Source organism: Xylaria bambusicola, assembly GCF_022495145.1.
Source record: "Xylaria bambusicola strain CBS 139988 unplaced genomic scaffold F5B22scaffold_8, whole genome shotgun sequence".
NCBI lineage: Eukaryota > Fungi > Ascomycota > Sordariomycetes > Xylariales > Xylariaceae > Xylaria > Xylaria bambusicola.
In genome coordinates, this window is record NW_025953561.1 from 806,268 (window position 1) to 822,236 (window position 15,969).

At 48.7% G+C, this 15,969-nt stretch overlaps 4 protein-coding genes across 4 annotated transcripts; all 4 read right to left on the reverse strand.

The window, feature by feature from the left end:
* Positions 1 to 370: 370 nt before the first annotated feature.
* Positions 371 to 5,381, reverse strand: F5B22DRAFT_643847 (WD40-repeat-containing domain protein; the record flags this gene model as incomplete). Its single annotated transcript, XM_047978331.1, has 3 exons — positions 371 to 3,821; positions 3,880 to 4,543; positions 4,595 to 5,381. 3 exons carry the CDS (start codon positions 5,379 to 5,381, stop codon positions 371 to 373), a joined length of 4,902 nt encoding a protein of 1,633 aa, XP_047833692.1.
* Positions 5,382 to 5,984: 603 nt separating this feature from the next.
* F5B22DRAFT_643848 (nucleophile aminohydrolase) lies at positions 5,985 to 6,570 on the reverse strand (the record flags this gene model as incomplete). The annotated part of the gene is made up of 3 exons (XM_047978332.1): positions 5,985 to 6,006; positions 6,078 to 6,116; positions 6,188 to 6,570. The coding sequence occupies 3 exons, from the start codon at positions 6,568 to 6,570 to the stop codon at positions 5,985 to 5,987; spliced, it is 444 nt and encodes a 147-aa protein (XP_047833693.1).
* A 1,201-nt stretch (positions 6,571 to 7,771) lies between these two features.
* On the reverse strand, positions 7,772 to 9,711 carry F5B22DRAFT_643849 (uncharacterized protein; the record flags this gene model as incomplete). Its single annotated transcript, XM_047978333.1, has 5 exons — positions 7,772 to 8,095; positions 8,253 to 9,043; positions 9,094 to 9,315; positions 9,380 to 9,609; positions 9,665 to 9,711. 5 exons carry the CDS (start codon positions 9,709 to 9,711, stop codon positions 7,772 to 7,774), a joined length of 1,614 nt encoding a protein of 537 aa, XP_047833694.1.
* Positions 9,712 to 11,158: 1,447 nt separating this feature from the next.
* Positions 11,159 to 14,823, reverse strand: F5B22DRAFT_643850 (uncharacterized protein; the record flags this gene model as incomplete). The annotated part of the gene is made up of 6 exons (XM_047978334.1): positions 11,159 to 13,716; positions 13,778 to 13,876; positions 14,054 to 14,128; positions 14,189 to 14,317; positions 14,375 to 14,580; positions 14,672 to 14,823. The coding sequence occupies 6 exons, from the start codon at positions 14,821 to 14,823 to the stop codon at positions 11,159 to 11,161; spliced, it is 3,219 nt and encodes a 1,072-aa protein (XP_047833695.1).
* Between the last annotated feature and the right edge of the window lie 1,146 nt (positions 14,824 to 15,969).

Here is a 15,969-nt window from a genome sequence, read left to right on the forward strand (position 1 = left end):
AGGCTTAGTGCGCGAGACATTGTGACAAGGGCCTTAGTAGAGGGCAGATAGAGGGTTTAAGGCTTGGTCATATTCAATATCATTGGAGGTTTCTAGAACCGTTTGTCCGATATTCTGGCTTAAGATATAACCCCTTATATTCGATAGAACCAGTGCTTGCGTGTCCCTTCGTGCCCCTTGTCCTTGCACAGTATATGAAGTGAGTTATCGACCACCTACACTTTCAACCCATGTTTCTGAATGATCTCGAGAAAAGAGATATTATAACTAGCATTAAGACAGGTAAAGGTCGATATACATATTGATGACAGGTATCTAAGTCGTCTAGTCCGTCCGCATATTCCTATATGAACCAGTTCTTCCGTTAGAATTAGATGGTGAAGTGTTCTCCGTGGTCAAGCCCGTTTTTCACTACAAACACACAATCGTTATACACAAAGATTATATCTTGATTACGTCTGACTCTACAGATCAGAGACGAGCCCCGAGTCCTCCAAGCTGACGGGACAAAAAAGTATTTCTGCAATGTGTCGCATGGCGAGCGCCCGGCTGCATCAATTTCGACTGAGCAGACCCAACCCTTGTTGGAGAGAAATACGAGATGCCACAAATTGAATCTCTTCGCTGTCCCGATGATACTCTCAATATCGGGAATCTCTTCTGTCCTCCTGATAAAAGAACGTCGGCGAGGAGGGGCGAGCGGAGGAGAGCTGGTATCGAGGAGGGGAAGAGGCGGCCTCAGAAATGGATTTTTGAGATGAGACGGTAGCGTTGCTGGTGGACTGGAAGGGGCGTGCGTAAGACTGATCACGCTAGGGAGGCTGTTCAGAGTAGGGAACCGCCCCGAAGTGACGGCACCAGTCTCCGGAGTTGATATGTCAAATATATGTAGTTTTGCAGCAGCTAGACCGCGAGCTTGCACAGAACCGAGGGTTTGAGGCCCCAGACGATAAACCCTCTGCACATAAACTAGATCCTCACCATCACTAGACAGCGATATTGCATCCGCTTCCGCGTCCGCAGATGGTCGAGTTTCGGAAATGGCAGCGGACGTTGGCGCATTATCCAATATAGTGAGCTCCTTGAGATCACTCCAACTGTAAAGTTTCAGGTTGTTGTCCTCAAAGAGAAGCAGTTCGCCCAGCGACGAGGGGCGATTAAACCATTTCCAGATAGATCTCTGATGTGTACCAATGGTAGCTATCTGCTTTTTCGTAGAGACTGACCACACTGCATCGGACTGTGACGACGAAACAAGTACTAGCGAGCCGTCTTGATGCACGAGAACCTGACGGATACTCCACCCTTGCTGCAGCCTGGCCTCCACGAGTAGTTCAGCGCTCCATTCTCTGCGGGGGCCGACGGTAATTTGCATCACTCGGAAATTCCCCGATGAGTCGGCACTGGCTACGATCCTCGCTTTCTGGTTCCAATCTAGGCATGTAACACTTGTGAATTTTCCTCGGTGCTTAAAGAGGTTCCGCATTGTGTTTTCGGGGTCGCCAAGGTTGCAAGTATCTACCCGCCCATTGTTGCGTCCACAGAAGGCTATGCCGGTCTCATCGCAACAGTACAGGGATGTTATAGCTAAGGAGTCATCGACGATGGATGAGGTATCTTCCCCCATCATTCGGTGTACGGATTCGCTTGGTTCGCTCAGGTGGGATTCGGTGTCTTGACCTACGAGAACGGAAGGCTCCCAAACGTTAGTATGGGTACCGCGGGCATCTACTATTCGCAGACTGTTTCCTGTAAACGCTAGTGATGAGACTGGGTCGCCTTGAAACTTAATTCGGTGAAGTGACTGAAGTGTCTCGAAGTCGTAGATAGTGACCGCGCCAGTCCCATCTCCACCGGCAAAGGTCTTGCCATTAGGAGCAACTGCAACCTTGTCCATGCTGGCAGAGGTTGACGCTAACGGTTTGCACGTAAAGATGTTAAAATTGAAGATCACGTCATCCCAATAGGATACCAGGAGCCATGGATTTGCGGGATCTGGGCTGAACGCGACACAGTGGATGATGTGGTTGGCCTGAGCGTGCTTGTTAATAGCTGGCCGAATACAAGCTCCAAGTGGGCGTTGGTCCTCGAGTGACCATAATTGAACTGGTTTGCTGCGAAACACGATAGCCATGGCTTGTTGCTCTATGGATATCTTTGCGGCGTTAGCATAGGGTGTAAAGGCTTGATCATTGGACTCCAGGATACTGTCCGTCCATGATATACTGTACAACTGGGAGCCGTCTGTAATTTGATGTGCGGAAAGGGTTTTGTCTCTAGATGCTGTGAGAAGATATGTTTCGGTCTCACTGAATGCTAATGCTATCGTTTCTGATCCAGTCATGATATCGAATACCTGGGTTCCAGTTGAGGAATCCCATAGCTTTACATGTCGACGTCCGGCTGAGGCAACATACTTCGTAGTGAAGCCGAACTCTAGCGCTGAAACCGATTCCCCGTGCGATAGTGTCAGTTTCTCCTCGCATGTCGCGTTGCTGTAGACCTTTACGGCGCCGTTGGATAGTCCGACAGCAAATTGCTGATCTCTAGCTGTAACAGTTGTAGCGTAAGTGTCATTGTGAGAGATTGAACTTATTCTATCGCCCCAGCCTCGGTTCCAATCTCCCAACAATTTAATCCCATCCTCTGCGTATCCAAAGTGCCGATACACTGCTGAATCACGAGGGCAGAGAGGGGGCACAAGTGTGTGTATCGCTGAAGGGTCGCTCAAAAGATTGACGCCGAACTGAGTTACCATTTTAGGCAGATCAACAGTCCACGCAGTGATATCACTTGCAAGGACTGGGGCGTACTTCGCTCTTCGGCCCAGATAGTTCGATAAGTGCCGTGCTGTCCGGTTCAAGCAATCAAGATCCTTCAATTGTGCCACACGCTCAATCCACGATAATACATTACTATTGAAGAATGTTGTAAGCATGTCAAAAAGCTCTTTTGATGAGGAGGTGGCCTTTAAGATGTGCTCGCCGAAGTTGAGGCAAGCATAGTCGCTCATTGAAGTTTTGCTTGGCCCTGTAGTTGCCGCACTCCGCCGGCGCCTAGAGTACTTCAACTCATCACTCAGAAGATACCTAAGGCAGGCTTTTGCAATGAGGAGGTGACCACTGGGATAATCAACCCGGAATTCGGAATCCAAACTCGGCTTGACTAGGAATGCACGCGCAGTCTCATGCACGACTTGCACATATGAATGCTTGTCGACGTCCAAGAACTGACCGCACAAATATTGGAGGCTAGTGCGAAGGTCGCGTGCCAATGTAATATCAAGACTAAGCTTGATAGCATCTTTCATTTGATCAAGGGTCAATGGATGAACGGAACATATTGCCCACGTGATCATATGCTTTACAGCATCTTTAGACCTCGAAGACTCCATCCTTCTAATGTTATGTAGATAGAGCTCATTCATTTCTTGGGGGACTTCGCGGAGGACTTCGTGTACTTCTTCCACGGCAATGACGTCCCGAAGCTGTCTCATTACTAAGACAGTCCACAGGAAACTACCACCCGACATGCTCACAATATTTTCAATGAGGTTTCGCTTTTCAGAAGCATCCGCAACAGGGAGGTTCGCTGAATATGCTTCAACATATAGCCGAATATCGCCAACAAGATCATCCAGTGTAACCAGCTCAGTTATCGTCGGCAGCTGGCTAAACATGTTATCCAGAACAACACTGGGCCGACTCGTGATAAAAATTTTCAGAGGTATAGAGGTGTCAATCTTGGACAATAATAGGCCAAACTCATCCAATGGAGCTCTGTCAGCAGACTCGTCTAAGGCATCAATAACCCAAAAATGTCTACCTGATCCGTTAACAAACTCATAAGCAGCGTATGGAATGGTGTCTATGAACATACGGTTTCCGAAGCTTGGTATGCAATACGCAACCGGTAAACAGGATATTCCAAATGGACCTTTGATCATGTATGTCAAGTGGTAGTTCTTGTTGCGAGAGTTTGAATATGGCCTCCCGAATATCGAAGTTCACTAAGGCCATCTGAAAAGCCATGGAGCGTAAGAAACTGCTAAGCCCTGAAGTCTTTTTATCCCCGGCCTTGAAGAAGTAGAAGCACGTTGGGTTCTCTTGAAGATGTTGAATGACATAACTTGCTATAGTGGACTTTCCGGAAGCTGGGGCTCCCTTTAGGCAGAAATAGTGGTGAGTAAGCGAGGATTTCCAATCTTGAAACGAGGCCTTTCCTATTAGCCATCTGCAGGAGCCATCTAATCTGGTATCGTTGATTGATGATAGACGATCATCGTACGACCGATCGACACCCAAGTACTGGGCAATGTGCCTCAACTGTTCCGAATCGGGCTTGTACAGCGGCGGAGGATCTGGAACTTCCGATTCAGCATCGATTGTTACCGGCTTGTAGACTCCCCTCTCCTCTCGTATCTGTTGAACTGTAGATGCGAGTCTATTTCTGAGCGATCTATAGTTTGAATCGTTGACACTGTCGAACTTCGCAAGTCCCCTGTGATTGGTGTTCATAAGTTGCGGCCGCTCTTCAGTGTAACCTTTCACGGAGATTAGTTCCAGATCGTTCCGTTCTTTTGATATACACGAACCTAAAGTGGCTGATTCTACGTCGACGATCAATCCCAAGGGAGGAGTCGGCTGGGTTTCGTAGAACGTATGTAAATGGATTCCTGTGTAATGAACTCGAAAGGAATCGTTCAAGCCTCGTATCATCTCTGACTTAGTCTCGAGTCCCGCCACGTAAGCTCGACGGCCAGTGCCCGCAGTGCGAAGAAGGTTATTCAATGTTGAAGCGAGGTTTGATCCCCGGTGAGGGGTTCCTAAGAAATAGAAGGAGTGTAGTCTGTTAGCGATATGCCCGAAATCCGGGTTGGTCTTGGAGAGAATGCACGCTTTCTTTATGACAAGTCCGCCCAAACTGTGTCCGATTAAAACGATAGGTGTTTCTTGAGCTTTAACTTTGGGATCACTTCGGAGCTCCTCGATCAAGGACTGCCCAAAAGCGTGCACGTCTAAAGGACTCGACAGCCATGTCGCCCAGTTGGCGTTGTATCCAAAGCTGTGAATGCGGATGCCATTGAAATCCGAATCATTTGGGAGCCATTTCTTAGGCCAGAAATAATCTGGATCCTGATTGAGACTCCAAGTTGTACTAGATCCTCCGCCTAAGCCATGAACAAAGACGAAGTCGGCGATGACCACCGTGGCTGAGGGCGGTTCGTAGAGTGTGTTTAGTCCGAAATCATTTACGGGGTTCGGCGATTTTTCACGGGTCGGAAGGAGCTTTGTAAGCTTTTTGGTCCAACCAGAACTAGAGGATCTTCTACTGGAAGCACTTGGCCTCTTCGAAGAGGAGCTGGAAGGGACCTGTGACATGGTCCAACTGTGTAAGGGGGTTCGGGAATTCTGACAACATGAATGAAATCTGTTGGCTCTACGAATCTGTACGACTAAGTTTGCTTGAAGAACAGAAGTGCAATGCTTGGGAGTCGGAGATCGGATCGGCGATCGAGTGGATGAGGCTCTTGTGACAAGTTACTTACAGGTAGCCCGCGACCCTGGAGAAAGAAGTGCCACAGCGGCAACATCTTGCCCGAATAAGGGGCTGGACGAAGATACTTGGCGAAGAACCAATCAAAGCGACGCTAAGGATGCACTGCGGGGTTGTGATCATCATCAGAACCAACAACGAGTACATTGAGTCGAGGTACAGATACCAGGCCAGTGCCCGCTTGGGTGGCATATCAGCTTGCAGATAGGTATTCGTACGGCCATATAGGTAACCGGACCGACATAATGATCCAACAGAACCTAGCCATCGCCCAGAAGAAAATTCCATCCAAAGCCTTCCCTCTCACAGGCGCCCCATGACATCGAGTTCATCTATCTTTCCCATCATTTTAGTTCCTTACTGCACTTTCACTACTTGCGCAAATGGCCGAAATTAACGGAATCCCGAAGCCGGTGAGAGAAGAAGCCCTAGCAGTCGTTCTCGATGACGCTGTCAAGAATCGTGAGTAATAGGCCTTCCATACCAGCAGCCATCTCTTGGCACCCGATCTGGCTGCTTACCACTGCTCTAGACTTCCCCAAAGGTCGCCGGGGACGCCACTTTCTTTGGGTTAGTCATATCTTTCTGGGTTTGTCTGGTGTAAGTATGTCATCTTGTTGGTGTACCGTACCTGGCGAGTCCGCCAAAAAGACTAGCGTTGGTGTTATTTGCATACATGTCCTTGAAAGCGGCACCGGGGGCGGCTTCTCTGAAGTCGATAAATTCATATGTTGCGTTAGCGGCGCGGACCAGCATAAAACCGCCCCCACCAATACCGCTGTGCATGACATTCACCACACCAATACAGAAGACGGTTCCAACCAGTGCATCGGCTGCGTTTCCGCCCGATTCTAGTATGTCAGCCCCGATTTGGCTGCACCGGGAGTCCCCAGATGCAACTGCGCCTGTCTTTGGTATCTCACTGAGCGGGTTGTGATATCCGACGGCTGATGTAGCAAAATGCATCAGCCAGACTAGAAGTAGGTGGATAGCTAAGCGTCGAGAATGAGACATTTTAGCTAATAGCAAGAGGCAAGTGAGTCCTGGTGAAAGCTGCGTGACACTATGTAAGCTTTGAACAATCGGTGATAGCTTTGAGCTGGCGGATCTGGTCAGTCCTAAAATCGCGCTGAAAGGGATACATGTGTCAAGAGTAGTACATGTGATCCCATTAGATTATCTAGAAGTCTAAGTTACAATACAGTTATCTGGCTGGATGAAGGTCTTATATACAGATTCCCAGCATTCCAGGATGTGGAACGCAAGTATCACCGCCTTCCCTTTCTGACAACATGAAGAATTGAGTTGGCTTCGATCTCCATTTATGTAGTACACTGCATGACCAATCTTAGACCGACCGGTCAAGTCGAATCCTACGGCGATGCAGATGGTATTACGCCTATTCCAGATTGGGGAGCTGCCCTAATACTGATAGAGGCTCATAGGAGGTTCCTATTGAGAGGCGTAGCTAGGATCGGCGAATGACAGCTGCCACCTTAAGTGTAGTACGCGTTGCGTAAGGGGGACGTCAACGCGTAAGGCGCCTGGTTAGCTGGCACCGTTATCGTAAGATTAGTTATAAGGGTAAGCTGTTTCCGTACTCTCCAAACTACTCCGTGCGGGCTAATGATGTGACAAGGGCTCTTATAGAGGGCTTGGAACTTAGTCATATTCATTAATAATCTACTAGGGGTCTCTAGGGCCTTGATTTCTCTCTCTCTCCTGGAGTGGGAGATTCCTTAGCTATTTATGCTCATTCAGGCCTCATACAATCTGTGACTCCCTTCCTTCTGTTGGGCATTCATGCCTTGACTGTTGGTCTTCTTGCAGCTAACAGATTGTTCTCATCCAATCGCTTATAGCCTCACTTTCTGCCAGGGGTAGCGTCGGTTATCTTCGGGTCTTTAGGTCTCATAGGACTGTCCGTGTGACAAATGAAGACCTATAAGGCTACTTTGGTTTATTTGGATTACTTGGTGACCAGTTATAGTTAAGCCAAATACAGATTCCAGCTAAGTAGGTCAAATAAGGCCAAAAATGGGCTCAAATCAGAGAAAATAGGATAAAGACAAATTGCTTGACTTGTTTTGACTGTGTGCAGCGCTCACAAAACTAGAGAAGGAGAGTAGCAAAATAGAGTAACAGCGAACAGGCACGGTAAAAAGACGACAACCGAAACAGAGCGACAAGACTTCCACCAACCCACCATCTCCCCTTACTCCTCAGCATGCCCAGCCTCATGATGCTCCTCCTCCTCCTCACGCACATACTTGTCCAGCCACGTCTCAAATTCTTGCACCTCAGTCTGATCGTCATGGTCTTCGTGCGCTTCGGCGGCGTGGATCCGCGCTAGTACCTCGAGCCATACGTCGTGTCCGTGGCCATGGGGGTCATGCTCACGCTCGTGTTCTAGACGGGAGAGGATCTCTGGCACGGCCGCGTGGCCGTGTGCGACGACGGCTTCGAAGAGCGGGTCCGCGAGGGCTTTTTGCTGGGCTTCCTCAGAGGCGACGGCGGCAGAAGCGGCGGCGAAGGAGGTCTGTGGGGGCGGTTAGTCAGGGGTTGAGATTGGGGGTGTAGATTGTGAGGTTGGGAGGGGGGTTTTGGGGGGGCGGATTGGGGGGGAGGTGTGGTGAGAGAACACATGTAATAGGAAGGGATATAAAGAGGGCTCTGTGACGGAAAAAAGGCCATACCTCGCCAGGCGTGGACAGCTTCAGCTCGTCCTTGCGCTCGGCAAACGCCGCGATGGTGTTCTTGGTCGCACTCGCGTGGGCGGCCTCGAGCTTCAGGATCCCGGCCGCTAGTTGTCGTAGCGACGAGCCCTTGACTTTGCCGTGTAGCTTGGCCCGGTCAATGTCGCGTAGCGCGGGTGCGGCATGCAGCTCGCCCTTGGCCAGCTTGTCGGTAAGCAGCGGCACGATTCCGGCGCCGAGCTTCTTAAGGTTGGCGTACGCAGGGACCTTGAGCCAGGCTGACGTCTTAGAGCTCGGGCTCTCCTCGACCGCCGTGAGCCAGGCGGCAAAGGCCTCGTCGAACTCTGCCGCGAGCTTGTTGTCGGGCTTTTTGGACGGGGGAGTCGTCTTTGGCGGGGTGGTCTTTGGGGGAGTTGTCTTAGGCGGAGTTGTCTTCGGGGGTGTCTTCTTGGGAGGGGCGACAGACTGGCGGGCCTGCTTGGCATGATCCTGGACCAACACCAACTCGTCCTCTGTGAGCCCCGAGTCGTGCTCCATGACGGAAAGGGTCTGAGAAGCTCCTCCCTTCTTCCAATACTCGGCGATGATTCCGTAATCACCGTCTCCGGTACCCTCGTACAAGGCTTGAGCCTCGTGAGAGATCAACCAGAGATCACCAAGCTTGCTCGAGCTCTTGCTGTCGACGATGCGGGTAAAGTGGACGATCTCGGGGCCCTTCCTATAGACCGCGATCACTTCCCCAACGGCAGGTGCAGTATTGCCCTCAACCTTGGCGAAGCCGTGCTCCTTCACTGCTGAAAGTCAGTATGTCCCCTTTTGGTTGCCTGCCTCCTACACTCACATGTCTTGTAGACAAAGGCCTCGTTCAGCCCGTCGTCTTCGTTGTCAAGGTCTTCTATCCAATCATTCACCTGTAGCGCCCAGCCGAAACAGTTTTGATGCTCGCCCTTCTCGCCGAAGACTTTCCAGGGAGTTGTCTTCAGGTGCTTCCAGAACCTTTCGCAGATTCTTTTCTCGGCTGAGTTTGGATCTCTGGGAGTAAAGGTTGACATAGTGTAAGCTACTAGGGAATAGTGTTGCTAGGCAAAGAAGAGGCAAGGACAAAGGCGAACTAATGAAGAACTCACTGTGATGCTGGAGCCCCTTCAACGCAATCTCGAGCCGGAGGAGAGCTGCTTTTTGTATCCCGCGAGCTGTAAAGTCCTTGGACTCCTCTAGACGTGATCGTGGCCGCCGAGCTCTTAACGAGTCCTTGGATGGTGTGCCGGTGATGACGGTCGCGATGACCCGACTATACCCAGGAGAGATGTGGTGTTTATCTCCGTACTCGCCGCCTGCGCGTCGTGCACCTGACGGACTAGAACCCAGCGGTGTTTCTTATTTTGGAATTGAGGAAAGGGAATAGTTCTAACAACTCTACGATGGCCACGCTATATTTGGGAGAGATGCGGTTGTTCATTCTCTGTGCTCGCCACGCCTTGTGCACCTGACAGACCAGAGCCCGGGCTTTGGTGTAAAGTTGCGGCGCTGTAAGCAGTAAATACCTCCTAGGTAAGTAGCGTGACGACAAGGAACGATTGTGAGTGGCCAGTGTTCCGGGACACGTGTGGAGGTAATTAGCTGACTAAACCTCGAAGAATTTTCGACTTCTCTCAACATCCCCAGCCCTTTCCATAGATTTGATCTAACTGTTGGCATTAGACCGCAGCTCTCCCAGCCGTGTGCCACGCGGATCGTCTCTAAAGACCTGAGCTGACTTTGCCGCTGACTTGCGCAATCGGCTTATACCTTTAGCTAGCGGTCACTGGGAGCCGGTGGACGGGTGCCATAAGTTTGACCCTTTTTTGGGCAGAACTTCCAACTTGGAGTCACTAAAGTCAGTTGAGGCCATGTTAAGCTTATTGTCACACGGGTCTATTAAAAGACCCTCAAAGGACCAATAGGTCCTGAGAGACCTGCAGGCAGCACAAGGCTATTGGAGGAAGAAGGTCACAAGGACCTTCAGGCACCTGCAAGGAGGCCCAACCGCATTAGAATGTACCAACAGACTAGATTGCCTGACCAAGATGGCTTAGAGATAGATAGGCCTGGATTTCCCTGACTGCAGGGAGCAGAAATCCATGGACCTTGTGAGACCCAAGAGAATTATTAGCTGAAATATACTATGATTCCAAGCCCTAGATTCTAGCCCTTGTCACATTTATACAGCTTCAGGGGAAATATCTTTATCCACCTCGTGTTAATTATACCACGTCAGAGCAGTCCCATGCGTTCTCGCCAAGGATTGAGGGAAAAAGAGACCGTAGTAAGATCAAAGCCGTATTCTATGAAGATATGCTAGGCTATGATTAGAACCAACTTGTGTGCTCGGCACGATAAGCATACCGGGTATGGTGACGGGCGTTGCCCTTGTATGTGTTTGTTGGTGCAAAATCCTATACTAACTAAAAAGGATGATACTCTCTCACATTTCATGCTTACTTAGAGCAGGGTCTGCCCTGCATTCTACTGTTGCTTAGGGCTTTTTCTCCTAGGGGGTTCAAGAGCGGCCGGGCGCTCTTTTGCTATTTTTATATACTCTTTCGCCATTTTAACCTTCTACACCCGAATATTATGTGTGCTGAACATGGGACGATAGAGGATATAAACTTGGCACCTCTGGTATTTTCGGACTACTATTTTTGAGGCTGACTTATATTTAAAGTTGGGATATGTACAATAGGATGGGGGGTGCCGTGTGGCAAACAAAGGAATTAGAAATCGGCATACCCAACACTAACACGGGAATTTCAGAGCTCTCCCAAGCCTATTAGCGCATGCAAGGCTACCGCAAAATAAGTAAGCCAGCAGGCAACTCCCGAATATAGACCAATCCATCATACCCACCATTAGGGTAGCTTGTGACTTTATTTTCTGACAGAGAAACATTCATCAGTCCACGACCTCTCTGCCATGGCAGCACTATGTGCTTCAGCTAAGGCCGGTTGCTCGTAAAATAGGCGCTCATTATGGCGAATATGACTGCGTAAAGACTCGGCCACCACAGAAAACCCTTTGCGTTCAGCTAGCTGAATAGCACCTTCATAGCCGCTTTGGCCGTGGCAATAACTCAGAGCCCCTGCCTTCAGTAGAAAATGTAATGCATCCAGTCGTCCTTCTTCAGCAGCAACATCTAGAGCACATCTTCTTCGTAAATGGCTAGGCAAATTAACATGAGCCTTGTGACTGAGTAGTAGCGACAAAAGCTCCAGGTTGCCGGCAGCAGCTGCAAGTTGCAAAGCGGTGTAACCTCCCACTGTTGAGCTATAATTTGGATCTCTTGTACAAGGGGGTGCATTCACGTCTGCATTGTTGCGGAGCAGAAATTCAACAAAGGTAAGTTGTGCTCTTCGGTTTGCTTCGGACGTGCCAGTTACAGAGCAGGCAACTTGGAGAGCTGTCCGTCCTTGTGGACCGAGGGCTGGTGAATTGATGTCACCCCCACGTTCCATCAATGTTGAGATAAGACTCTGGTCCCACCACTTGCTTGCAGCCTGAATAGCGTTGTACTTGTCATCACGTGATGTTGTATAAGCACTGATATCTGCGCCCCTATTCATTAAGTCGAGAACAAGTTCACGCGGTGCTGCCAAGTCAATAAGTCTGGATAACACTGCGCCAGGGTATATAGGAGCGCCATGTCTCAAAAGAAGCTCAAAGACCTTTGACCTGGAATGAGTCGCACTCCATTCGACTAAACGTACCAAACTGTCCTCAAGCAAGAAAGAACCTGAGTGTGGCAGATCTTTCAGCATCTGGTAATGATCTAATATAAGACTGACTGTGTCAAACAGGTAGGGGTTACTGGAATGTTGCTGAAGGATCACTCTCAATGCTGTGAATGGGCACGAATCGCGTGAGCCATACCATATTTTGGCCCCATGATGTATAAGGTTGATGACCATCCTAACATTGGGGAAACGACGCGACGCCACTTTGGGGTCCCAAAGCTCTTTTTGGATGGCCATGGCGATACTCATAGAGCCAATTGAAAAGCCATTTATTGAATTGATTTCTGCGTTGATATCCACATCGTTTCTTAGTAGCCATGATACAGCGCAGAAATTGTTCAGGCGAGCAGCGGTGCCTAATGCCTTAGCCCCTTCCCGGCGAAAATCACCTCCAAGAGTCAACAGAAGCTCTAGGATTCTGGTTCCTTCATCCTCAACGGCGAGTGCGAGAACTTCTGAATTAAGCAGTGCACCCTTACGTAATAAACTGTCCAAAATGAATGTATGGTTCTCTTCGTAACCAAATAACCGAATATGTTGGATAACCCGGCATAACAGTTTGGTGAACAACTCACTAGGACTGAGTGTGCTGATCGTCACGCCAAGCTCCAGTAGAGCACGCACCACGGCAGAATTGAAAAACGAAGTGTCAAGGAAGAATTGTTCTTCGAGGACGTATTCAAGAGAGGTAGCATCAACGCTAGGCTTGGAGTTGAAGTAAGCTAGTAATGCTGAGGGACCTTGGGCCGCTGCAAAGCAAATCTCATCTCTGTAGACACCGTGAGACGTTCGCGAACTAAATGGGAGCAGCTGATCGTATACAGCCTTATTGTAAAAATAGCAATGTTCCAGGAGTGACGGTTCCATGTTGGGTAGAGCTTTTGTTGTTTCGCGTCGATGCCCCAGTTTCCGACATAGGTGTTTAGGACACGGAATATCCACATTAGCTCCGTGCTCAAGCAAAATTGCCAAAGATGCTGGATGGGGTTTCAGTTGCTGGCGATTGAAGTCAAAGCCCTGACGATGATGTCCCATGCTAGTTAACACTATCGAAGAAATAGAGAGTTCTTGGTCCTCAATGTTGAAAACAGGGACATTTACGTCACAGTGTTCTAGTAGAAGTTGAAGGCATTCGACATCCTGAGACGCTATAGCCTCAAAGATAGCAGGGCGAATATAGAAAAATTCTTTAAATTTCCATTCGGGAATTTTCTCGTCTGCGCGTGCGCCAAGCTGTAATAAATGCCGTACGATATGGTTGCAGTTCTTTGATACGGCCACAGAAAGGTAGGCGTATGTGTGGGGTAAAATCCGCGTTGGCCGATTGAACGCTAGTGACATAAAATCAATGAAGTCTTTGCGCTCAACATAATAAATTAGTCGGGCAATTGCTTCCAATGCAGCATTAGTAGAGGGGAGGTTGCTATCCAAAAGATCTAGGACCAGCCTCTGAGGCATACGTGAGCATAACAAGTTGAACTGCTCCACAAATCCTCCGTGGAAAGAGCGATCATTTGAAAAAAGATTATTCGAGATAAGATAAAACACCCTTGCTAGAGTAAATATTGGGTCGAATTGGGTGCTCAGCTCGTTGGAATTAGGACCTGGGAGAGCGTAAGAGCGAGGCCAGGCATGCTCCACTCCGTGAATTAGGGACCGATGAAGAGTTGTTGTAGGTGTTAGTATAGAACCACCTAGACAAGTGAATATTATTAACTTATGACTCTAGTATTGGAAGAGTTGCTCAGAACCTACTCAATAGGGTCGCTTTTAAGGCGACCCAAGGAGTATTCTCCAGGCATATCAAGCTCAGCTGGCGGTAGAATTGTGAAGACCGGCTCAATACATTTCCTTCTATAATTATAAAAGTTAGCAAAAATCGCCAATTACAACAATTGGTGTCTTTGAAGACTAGATCAATAAGTTCGGCAACTATCTTGGGTCAATGTCCGTGAATTGTCGGCCTTGATTTTATTTCAAGTGAGGGATACTGTCCACTCGCCTGGTGAACTAAAAGATGTGTGCTCTTACCTAATGACTCTGGGAAAGGAACGTTTAAACTAAATGGCTGTCGCGGCTCCAGGGCCATCGGGGCGGGCTCATGCGCTATCATAACAACAATTAATTCAATATTGCACAAACAAACTAGAAAGGATTGTCAAATACCATTTCTTGGCACAATTTGTAGACTTTGAATCGGAGGTGACAACTGAATCAACTGGGAGGAGTTGCACACAGATATTGGAGCACGCGGAGGCGGCGTCTTGAGCATCACACCTCGTGGTAGGGGCATCACTAAAGCCGTCAGATCTGAAAATAAAAAGAAAGACATTAGTATGCTGAGCTACGTACCTCCTGACCCAAGTTGAACCCTATTTCGGCGAATCTCTTTCCAGGCTTTCCTCCAAGGAATCAAAGTGTCGTTTAAATACATGCGGCTTTGCTTTCCTTCAGCCCGTCGCCGCTCGTAGTGTTGATAAACCGCTAGCCAGTCATCTTTCTTGAGCTTCTTTTGAAGATTCAGATGGTGCCGAAGCTTTGTGCCATAAGTCGCGATACTAGACAAAATATTAACCACGGTCAACACACGATTCCGGTCAGTTTCAACGCCCAAACTCGTCATTGATATAGAATAGGGGGGATTCTTACGAGAAGGATGGGAACCCATGGTGCAGCTCCATTATGTCCTTTACCTCCTTGAGCGTCTTGTTCTCCTCTATATACAGTTTCTGAAGAATCGACTCATGCATACGCCAGATGTCCATTTCCAAAGTGGAAAAGGGGCGATCGTGTTGAGACATTGTGGGAGAACTGATAGATACAGCAACTGGGAGCTACTCGCAAAATAGTAGGTCTCGAACGGGGATAGAATAGATGTGGGAATAATGTTGAAGAGTCGTGAAAGATACCGGGGCCCCGGCGGTCGAAATATATCATCCAAGGCTATGTCCATTGCAGGAAAATCTCTAAAGTATTGGGGCGCGGGCCTATGTGAGCCGCGCACCATTGGGGTTACGTTGCATGGACTAGAGGACATCTCAATATATTGGCTGGGATTTACCTGAGACTAGGCCTGCATTGCGCCATGCATGAAAATCTTCAACCATCCGATAAACATTTCTATAATTTCTATAGGGACTGACATGGGGTTATCTAATGCTACAGTCGCGATGACGCTGAATTTTGGATAGGCTGGTATCAAGTGCCAGCTAGCCAGACGACAGCCTGCAAGGCCAGAGTAGAAAGCACGCTTACACGTAGGCACCTATGTTCCTGGGTACCCTCGATCAAGTAGCATAATAGAAGTGAATTGCTAAACTGGTACGCTATCCGAAAGATAGAAATGACCTTATCAAGGTCGAGACCCCTGCGCGTCTACACTCAACTACATGGTACTCTGAAGATGATTCGCTGAAAATTGGACAGCATCGCGCGGGGTAGTGTCAGCTACGGAATAATTTGTAGTCTTGCAGGTGTCTAGATAGGCGATACTATTGGATCGGGATGGCTGAGATTAAGTGAAATACATAACGTAGCAATGGCAACACTTAGCTAGGATGCTGCATAACTAGGCAGCATTATTCAGAAATTGGCATTCCATGCAGCGGTGGGAATGAGCTGGCTATGCTGCAGAGCCTCACTATCGAGGGACGAATCGTTTCGCAGCCTGCATGGCATGGCTCGAACCTTGAGCCCAGAAGGCGACGACTATGTTAGGCAAAGACTAGAAAGTGGACACGACGAGGCTTCAGCATGGCAGCAAGGTAAGACCAATGAGTAGAATTTGGCTTGCATCTGACCTATTTCCGGCAACTTCATTGCCACCAGAGCAAACTGTCGGATTAAATGGGGTTGGGCCTAGAAGAGCTCGGAACTAGAATCAGCTGCGTTACTTTGATTAATGTGAGAATAGATCTGTAATGGAAATGTAATCAAATCTTTTAACC